The sequence below is a fragment of the Morone saxatilis genome, unplaced genomic scaffold (genome assembly GCF_004916995.1).
Source record: "Morone saxatilis isolate NCDOM2014 unplaced genomic scaffold, NCSU_SB_2.0 Contig3, whole genome shotgun sequence".
Classification (NCBI taxonomy): domain Eukaryota; kingdom Metazoa; phylum Chordata; class Actinopteri; family Moronidae; genus Morone; species Morone saxatilis.
Genome location: NW_023339873.1, coordinates 19,254,763 through 19,264,900, shown reverse-complemented (window position 1 = coordinate 19,264,900; position 10,138 = coordinate 19,254,763). Strand labels below are relative to the sequence as shown.

Here is a 10,138-nt window from a genome sequence, read left to right as displayed (position 1 = left end):
AGTGTTTCTTCTTGTCCCTACAGTGTGCTGTTTGAATGCTGTCTGTGCAGAGTTTGACTCTAGAAGGATGTTTTCACATTCATCTGCTGAAAGTTGAAAGTTTCTCTGTGCTCATTGATTTTCATGGGCATGATTTGTGACATCACAAATAGTTTGGAAGTCAACCCTGGTCGAGTATGCAACTTCTACAGTGTGATCCACCAGTGCACATCCAGTAAGAATGGACTTTACAGTGAAGTAGGAGACATCTTATGTCCAGCAGGAAAACTTCAGAAATGAACACAATGTGCATATTCATAGATTCTGGGATTTGTCTTAACACATGTCTGGAGGGGATCTTCAAAATAAAGTTTCTTCTTTGCCTTGAGTGTTGCATCGTCTCCCTTAGGTTGTTCCCTCAGGTGACAACGTGCATGGCACAAATAAGCCTACATGTGTCTCAGGTTTCATTTTGGTACTGTAGTTGCGTCAACATTTATCCTAATTAAAAATGTTTGCAGGGATCCCATAGTTGTAGTCCCATAGTCATTTTCAGCCTTGTGACAGACAAAGAAGACTGAGGACTAAGATGCAGCAAAGCTCTCATATAGGCCAGGTTCAAAGCCAAGACATCACACTATGGCTACGTTCAAACTGCAAGCCTTAGCGCTCATTTCTGATTTAAAATGTGGTCTAAATCAGATTCCAGTGTGAACATGTCATGACGAATGCAGTCTAGTCTAGAATGACATAAAAATCACAGGAATTCTGAAATGACTCTTCACACTGAGGTCACACAAAATCAGACCTGGGCCACTTTCTGGCGGTCCAAATCAGAATTGAAAAGATCAGTAAGTCCCATATGGGCAAAAAAAGTCTGATTTGGGTTACTCTGGCCTGCTGTCTGAACGCAACCTTAGAGCATTTAAGCAATTGTGCAATTTGTCACTTTCAACACATTCCCAAATAACTGGGCGCTTTACTCCAATGGTTTAAATAAAAAGGTATTATAAAAACTGTTAATAACTGAATGTTTATTTTCTCGCATTACTGGAATGATCTATTATAACCTGAACATGAACATCACCATTTCATTTGAAGGTTAAAAGACAAAAACTGGGGTTGTACCATAACAGTCAGCCATAGGGGTGGCTGTGGCTCAGGCGGTAGAGCAGGTCGTCCACTAACCATAAGGTTAGATTTGATGCGGTTTGATCCCTGGTTCCTCTGGCTGCTGTATCCTTGAGCAAGACACTGAACTCCGAATTGCTCCCAATGCTGTGCATTGGAGCGTGAATGTGAATGAATGGATTAGTTCCTGTTTGTGATGCATGTTTGGCATCTAGTGTAAAAGAGCTCTGAGTGGTCAGAAGACTAGAAAGGCTATACAAGTACAGTCCATTTATCCATTCTTTTACTAAACAATTATTCAGATAAATAATAGCAGGTCATTTAGACAGTACACAGTCTTTATTGTCCCTAGGGGGAAATTGTTTTCACAGCCTGCCTGTCTGACAAGGACAATTTACAGATGATATAGACCCTTTATACAGCAGATATTACAGGAAAAGCACAGGTGTAAGTGATAACATTAAAAACAAGCTAGTACCAGGGTCCTGGTCAAAATGCGGCCACATTGGCACATATACATTCACGTGCATACTGTACATCTACTATATGTTTTAATTTGCTGATGCTTTTGCAGAGCTCATGTTTTACAGTGGAATTATTCAGGTAGGGGCCACTTAGTTTATGCAAAATAGGATAATTACTGGCATATGAAACAGATCCATATCCCTTTGATAAATGATTTTACCTGTTTCAACTGTGTGCTACATGCTGTCCCCTGACTTTCTCTGGAATTACAATGAGTTGGCAGGTGGAAAGCCACTGACAGCGCCGAGGGATGCTGCTCATGGCATTGTGACACCCCATTTGAGCTGGAAAATCAGCGGGAACAGGAGCTGTGAACCATGATGCAGGGTCAGGGTGAGACGACTCGTGTGTTACAGTGCTGCTCTTGCAAACCAGCAGCTCACCTGCATTCCAAGATTCCTTCTTTAAGCCGTCCCTCCAATACAGCAGTTTGGTTTACTGTAATATAACTGCAATGCTTGATGAGTCTCTAAAAGCAGTAGCAGTATGAATAAGAAATAACTTTTGGGGTTTTTTTATAATGTGTTGATTGGATTGGGCAATTTGGTGCTAAAACTAAATATTGTTGTAACATATATTTCTAAAAACAGACTTTAGCTATTTCCCCAGTTACGACAGTATGATGCTGAGAGCATATAGATCAATACCGAGTTAAATAACATTTCTCCTTGAGCATATAATACATGAATAAACAGTATATGTGTTTGTTTTGTAAGTGTATTCAGCAAGGGAGACTGCAGCTCCATGTTATGTAAGCTGTCCTTGACAGACTTTCCCTCCAGTCCAGTAATAAGCAGATGGAGTAGGATTCAATGAAAGCATTGTTAAACCTAACGCTGCCGGGGCATTTCCCTATCATACTGGGCAACTATTATATTGTCACAAGGATTGTATTACATGAACTGAAACATGAGCGGGCAATTTTTTTTTCACAATTTAAACAGTTTAGTTTAAATGGATATTTTCTTTTATTATTATTATTTGAGGTTTTGTTATTTTGCCGCAACAGAAAGACATAATGAAATGAGACAAGAACTAAGACAGATCTAATCCAAAACTGTTTCCACATTGGCGTAAAATCTCACTAAGCCTGTTCTTGATTTTCAGTAATCAGACTTAATATGAAACATGCAGCTGTCCCTGTATTTTAGAATTATTTGACAAAAGCAGTGAGAAAATGTAACTGATGTTTCAGCGTCAGTTAGATTAAAACCAAACTCTGATGCAGTACTGACTCTTCATCTATCAGAAAAAGATCCGAATAAACATTAACATTACATTAAGGTCTCCTACAGTAACTGAAGAAAACCACAAGTGATGTTCTTTAATGATCAAACATTACAAATGGATCAAATCACAGGTTGGTGTTGCAAATGTGAGAATAATAACATCCACAGCAAATACAAAGCAGATGGGCCCTTACATTACTGTACCGTAGATGCTGTTTGAGACCGCTGGTACTTTTTTATATCAATCCCCTCCTGGATAGCCTGCAGGTAAATTTACATTTTATATTTTGCTAATGTTTACATTATTGGGCCTATATCTTCATGTATTACAAACTCTTTGTGCTCTTGTTATTTTTTAATCTGCTCTTTCTGTATGCTGTTGCAAACTGCAATTTCCCATGTGGGGACGAATAAAGGTTTTGCTTATTTTATTGGTATTCTTATCTTATCTAACAATTCAAGCAATAATCTTTATGTCAGCCCATCTCTGAAATGTTGTATTAACTTACAGTTTATTTTTAAGGCTAATCAACAGAATCAAACAGAATTTAGTGATTGCCTTTTTAATGGACACATTTAGCGGTTTAAACAGATTCAAACTTAAAAATGATATATTTTTTAATATTTACAGCTTTATATTAGGTAATTTACCAAGAAAATATAAACATTTAAAATGTTCATCATCTCACTGAACTCAGTAGTAAGACTTGAGGGAGCTACAGGTACTGGACTGGGATGGCCCCTGTGGGTGGCCCCTGGTTGTTGGTGGCGAATGAATGTTTTTAATGCTTCACAACTGGAGAGACTTCTAAAAGAAGAAGAACTAACACACTTGGTATTTCCACAATCACATCGTGCCATTGTTTCCAGTGGTGGACCAGGTGTGACCCAACTGTAGAAGTTTATATTTGACTCAGCTAAAGTGAGGCTTTGTAAATCTTTTACTTGCTGCATGAAGCAGCGGAGAGTAAAGCTGTATTTTATTCCATCAGTGTGGAAACAAGGCAATGGAAAACTATCTGACTCCTAATGGAGTTCAGCCGGAAGTGCTCTCCTCAGAACGGGGCGTATCGGAATGTGACCGACCTACGAACGTCATTACGTTTCTCGACGTAACGTATTACGTGTTTCAAGATGGCAGCTCACAGTGTCAGGTCGTGTGTTGTGAAACAGAGCTAGTTATTCAAACAGTGTCTTTATGTTAGATCTTTTAGAGTAGCACAGTATAGGTTTATAAATAACACGGCTGCGCCACTGTTTGCGGACATGTCACAGCGTTAGCGGCTCAATCTGGTGAGGGAATTTAAAGATGGTGGCGAGTAGCTGAATGGCACTTGAAGCAGCTGTCACAAACTAGAAAACATTACAGTCAGAGAGAAAATGCTTCCAGCTACATGGTCGCGGCTGTGCCACAGGGCTTTGTCCTGCCGGGGACAGAGGACGCTGAGTCTGTTCTCCAGCTCGGGACCTTCAGACTGGACTAAAGTGGTCTCCGACGCAGAGAAGATCGTCGGGTATCCGACCTCCTTCATGAGTCTTCGCTGCCTGCTCAGTGATGAATTCAGTAATGTTGCCATGCACGTCAGGAAGCTGGTCGGGACTCGACACCCTTTACTCAACACTGCAAGGTAACCCTGCTCAAACGACCCGTGTGTCCTCTGTGTCCTGCATGGAGCAAACGCCAAACCAAACTAGATTCAAAAATCTGGCTAAATAACACGACTCTGCCTGTCAGCGCCGCTTCAAAGTCAGATGATGAACTGAGGTTGTTATTTCAATCACTCTGTTCTTCTCAATGAATAGTACTTTGCCCTAGGAATAAAACCAGAGCCACTGAACAAGGGTAACAGAGGGAACAACCCCTGCCCTACAGATTACTTGTTCCATCAATATCAGAGCTAACTCCAGTTTGTTCCTCTCATGTAGTCATCATTTATATGTGGCTTTATGTGGAGAGTACATGAAAATCTCTGTTTAGCCACAATCTGATCAAATAAAACAAAGTGAAAGCAGGTCACTTGGCAGCACTGATGTCTTTGCTGTCTTACAAGAGACACACATATAAACACACTTGAGCCCACCTGCATTCAGAGTATCCCCTTTCATCATCCTATAGACATGTGGGTAAACAACAATTGCTTGCAATCAATAGTTTTTCTTCGGTCGAGCAGCATTGTCAGTGATTGGTGTCTCTATGGATAGCTATCTGATGCTATTTTGTGTCTATTTCTTTTGTAATAAATCTAAAAAGGAGTCTACATGCACCATACTCGTAGTTTTCCTTGGTGTGTGTAGGATGCTGAGGGGAGTTCAGCACAGATGGAGTGTGGTTGGTTGTTAGGAGACATGGTGGAGCAACACATCCTGACATGTTTGTTTCCTCACAGCCGCACGTGGAAAAAAAGCGATGATATTTTATCGTTGAAACCATTCGCCTGGGAATTCTCATAACAACAAACTTAATTATTTCATAACAGCGCTCTTAGTCAGCATTACCGTCCATCCTTGTAGTGTTAATCAAATATTATTGTTCCCTTAGCTTTGATTTGTACACTCTCACTAGACTGCTGAAGCATTTAATTGATTCAACAAACTCGTCAATTGGGATAGATGCAGTTACTTCAGAACAGAGTCGAGGGATGTGAAAGCGTTTAGTGTCTTTCCTTTAAAGGGTAAAAAGCAAGTGTGCTAGAAGAAAAGAAGTTTTTTCGATCCCGACTGAATGGACCAGATTTGTTAAGCCGACTGCTTTTCTTGTTATGTCTTTGCATTTTCATTTGATACTTGTGGATGTTGTGGTATTGAAGGACGCCTGCAGAGTTTTCTTGTAAACAAGCAAAAGTTACATTAATATTCAGTGTTTCTCATTAAAAAAACATTGTGTGTATTCTTGAGCTCTAACAAATGTGTTTCATTTATTTTGGAAGTATTTGTAATCCAGAATTGTTTTACTAGCTTGCAGTCTTCTTCTTCCCTGCTTTATCACGCACATTGCTTCATATTTTGGTGTGTTACCGCCACCTTTTAATGAGTGAAATGTTATGTGTGGGACCACTGGCAGTATGTACCACGTCACCCACGTGCGTCAACAAACAAAACAGGGACCCACTCATGGAGACACTGAGAACCTTTAACAAACGCACCTCAAAATGTCCTAAAATACTTGCATAGCCACACTGTGTCAACTGCCATGATGAGAAGTCGCAACTCTTCGTATGATATCGACAATAACCACGTCAGTAAGCAGCAAGCTTACTGGAAAAGAGTACCAAGAAAGAAGCAATGAACAACTCCATCTAGACAGACACAAAATAACAGTTCAACAGATACTGAGAGTGGGGGATGGGTGGGGCCACTAGCCTGCATTGTAAGAGACGACAGGACATATTTTGCACTGATTTGTAGAAATGTTAATTAAAGCCAGCAAATGCAAAGTCAGGAATTGGTTTGTCCTTGCATGCATGATTCACTTTCAGAGAAGTGTTAAAAGAAAGCTTCACCAAAGAGACACGAATATGCTTAAACGATGCAAGTGTGTAAGCATATTCTGCAGGCCTGATGAATCCGGTTTTCTTTTCTCTGAAGTAAATAACTATCAAGTGAAATACTGTACACTGATTGGTCCTGCACACAAGGGCAAAAAATAATTTACTGCTTCACAGTCAGAACTTTTTGGGTAGAAATCGACTGGATTAGATGTCCCCAAACAGACCTATGGCCGTACCAGGCATATCATAATTATTCAAACTTTAATTAAAAGCAGGGTCCCAACTGGAAGCAGGCCTCCTTTACTAGCCTGGCGTGACTACACGTTTAGACAAATAAACACTGGTCTCAATTAGAGGCCTGGTCTGGATTTTATAGGTCTTTGGATATATGAAACCTCTTAAAGCCCACCGGGTTGCCCGCCTGAGCGAGTTTTTTTAAACTTTTGTCAATATGGATGCCACACATCGTTAGAACAGTTCAATTCTCGACAATTCAGTCGTTCAGTTCATTTTACAGAAACCATAAGCACCAAAATATCAAGTGATCAAATTCATGATTCATTGATATGTTATTATATGTTTCATATCCAGTATTTAGCTATATTTGCTCCAATAGAGCTCATTTGTGATGCAACTGCAAAGCCACAATTTTGTGGTAATGAAGGAGGAGCTAAAACAGGTCACATCTTCCAGATATTATCCCATCACTTTGTCAAAGGAGTTGCCTGAGCTTTCTTATGTTCTATCAAAGAAATCAGGAACTTTGAGAACCAAGGAAAGAGAACAAGAAGAGAGAGTCCTCAAACTCAATCCCGCCATGCAGACGGGTGTGTTGGAAACAGGAGCCCAAGGGTGTAATAACCTATACACCTAAATCTGATATGACAATCCATTTGGGTGTTGTAGCAGTGGGCGGGGGTGGTGAGGGGGGAAGCAGACCTCTTGACAGTCTGACTCCTCACTGTCAGCTTGGGTTGGCTGGTTCGTATTTCCCACTGTGTCTCCGCCTTAGACGCGCGGCAGATAAAAATATCCACAATAGCAGACAGGCAGACCCTCGTGGAGTTGGGTTTCGGTTTTTCCTTTCCTTTCATTCTCAAAAACTGCAGCTCAGCTAACTTTGCCCCAAAGTCTGGAGTTACAGCGAGGGGACTGCGGCCCAGCAGAAGAAACTTTACTTGCTTTAAGGACAGTCCTTGAGAGTTTGACTTACACTAGTATTTCCTTACTGTTTTCTCACCCTTTTTTGTAATCCCAAGCTTTATCTTTAATATCCTGATCAATACGGTGACCATTAAGATTAGTTTTAATGGACTACCCTGCACATTTCCACTACTATGTGGGCATGAATGAATGGAATTAGTCTCTTTTATGTTTTTTTTTTCCTGAAAACAATTCAATTAGCTCATTAAAATGTCTTAAAATGACAATCATAATCCAATCTAAAAAATACAAATGTTATGTGTTTTTCTCCACGCTCTTCTCACTGGTTTGAACTGAGCAGGGTTCATTTGGAAAGGCGTAATGTCACGTACTTCCATGCCCCAATCAAGATTTAGCAATATTTTTATCCGAATCTGGTGCTTGTTTCTGTTGGCAGACCACTGTCATTCAAATCTGATCAAACACTTAATTTTTTGAATGGTAAACTGTAAAATATATCATCATTAAAGGTGTCCTGTGGAACTTTCTTCTCCTACAAACACAAGTTTAGTTTATATTTAGTGAAAAGTTCTATTAAATATATTGAATGCATTCTCTTCCTCATATAATAGTTTCAAATATACTTTGAAATATTTTAAATCCTGCGTTGTTTACATCCATGTTCACAAGCTAGCAGTCTTCTTCCTGTCTTGTGTCGATGCATTGCAGCGTTTCCTGGCACATTACCACCTGTCAATCAGTGTTATCATTTGAAATCACTGGTGCAAATGTGTATCGCATCACCCGCGCCATCCTTCCTGCATATGCACCATACCCACAATACAAGAGTCGACTAATCGTTGCAGCTCTGGTTGGATCCTTTTGCTCTGCCAACTTCATGTTTTATTGTTGTTTTCAAGGGAAGAGGCACGTTCCCATACCTACCTGCTACACACAAGGCTTTTTGGAATTAGAATCATATCCTGGGATTTGAAATAAACATTAGATCATCTATAATCAATCTATAAAGGCATCTGGTGTGCACACTGCATGCATCCTGCCCTTAAGAGAAGTGCAGGTATTGGACACATTCATTCATTCTTTCAGTACTTTGGGGGGGGGATCAATATGACACCACACATGTGCGCTCATACATTTGCATGCATTAATTCCAGCCCCTGCATACGCCGGCTAAAGTTCCTGAATTCCTGCGCTGCAGTTGCAGAGTGGAAGGCGTGGTGACCTGTTCACAACCCTTTAAAATGACAGCAGCCCATTTCTCTCTTTCCGCTCCCTCTCTCCCTCTCTGTAGCCCTCACTATCTCTCTTTTTCCACATCATTTTTGCCCCACCCCTTTGCGGGAGGGCGGTTGTGATTGATTGATGTATGCTGGTGTGGATAGTGACATAAATATTAATCATCTGCCACCCTCAGGCCACTGGCTTGCCCGGACTCCCCAAGAGGAGCTTCATAATTTTTACTCTCTAGCTGTTTTTCTATTCAGTGGGTAATGCGTCTATGTTCATCAGAGCACCATACTAGTCCCTATTTTCCAACTGAGTAACAAATTAGACTGACCGTAAATAAATCTCATGAGCTGTGATGACAGACAACCCTACATATTATTTTTTTTTTTTTTGGAAAAACAGTGTGAGGTGCTTTATGTGTTTTTGGGAAGGAACAAAGCTTCAGGGTATGTGTATTTCTGCTCCTTTCAGTGCCAGAACACTGTGAATCACTAATGTATTTCTTCTGTCATCTTTTCTTGCATTCTCATTTCAGTCTGGCCCCTATTCCCTCCATCCCTCTCCGTCTCCTCCCTCTCTTCATGCTTTATCTCTCACATCCACTCTCTGTCTCGGGTTCCTCCACCTCCCCCTGTGGTGCAGGGGTGGGTCAGAGAGGGTGGGGGTGGAGGTGGGGGCTCGGGGCTGGTGGTACCGGTGCTTTGTCATTACTTCTGTTTCCATATATGAATGCAAAAGCAACAAAAGTGCACAAGGCCCATTTATTCCACACAACCACACAACCAACACACACACAACACACACACACCACACACCACACGACCACAACACACCCACTATACAGTAGTAGCTTAATCCTGGGAACTGATACTACTTGATCTTCAGGTCAGATGGCATTTATTATACAACCCAGTCAAGTGCCTGTTGGACAAAGAATAAAACAAAACAGAAAAAAGACCATTTGCGCCACCCCCCTGGTGTACTACAAAAAATGCTGTAGGATTTTGTTGTGCATCGGTACGAAAAATACAGGAATCGCCCACCGTAAATTGATCAGTTTTGGCTGGCACACTGTATCTTTCCTTGTTGGGTTGCTTTGAGCAGGGAGGGGGCAACAACCTTCTGACCACCATTCACAGAACGCACAAATCCCACAAAGACACCACACCGGAGCCCAGTGGTAACGGCTGGGCCTGCGTGCGGTGCGGCCAGATTAAATATCCTTTTTACTCCCTCCCCCCAGGGAGAGGTTAGACAGAGCACCCTCTAATCCTTGTCCCCTATGGGAAGCCGCCCTTGTGCCATGAACATCACTTCTCGTCAGGGCTCCGAGGCAGACCACCAAGCGGCACGGGACCCACACTCCGCTCGGCTATTGACCCCAGACGCCCGGCT

General features: G+C 41.4%; 1 protein-coding gene across 1 annotated transcript in view; it reads left to right on the top strand.

Moving 5' to 3' along the window:
- Positions 1-3,986: 3,986 nt before the first annotated feature.
- Positions 3,987-10,138, top strand: part of pdss2 (prenyl (decaprenyl) diphosphate synthase, subunit 2) — a 26,306-nt gene continuing 20,154 nt past the window's right edge. The window contains exon 1 of the mRNA XM_035674399.1: positions 3,987-4,492. Coding sequence (XP_035530292.1) covers positions 4,245-4,492 — 248 coding nt within the window. The 5' untranslated portion in view covers positions 3,987-4,244. The remainder of the gene's footprint in view (positions 4,493-10,138) is intronic.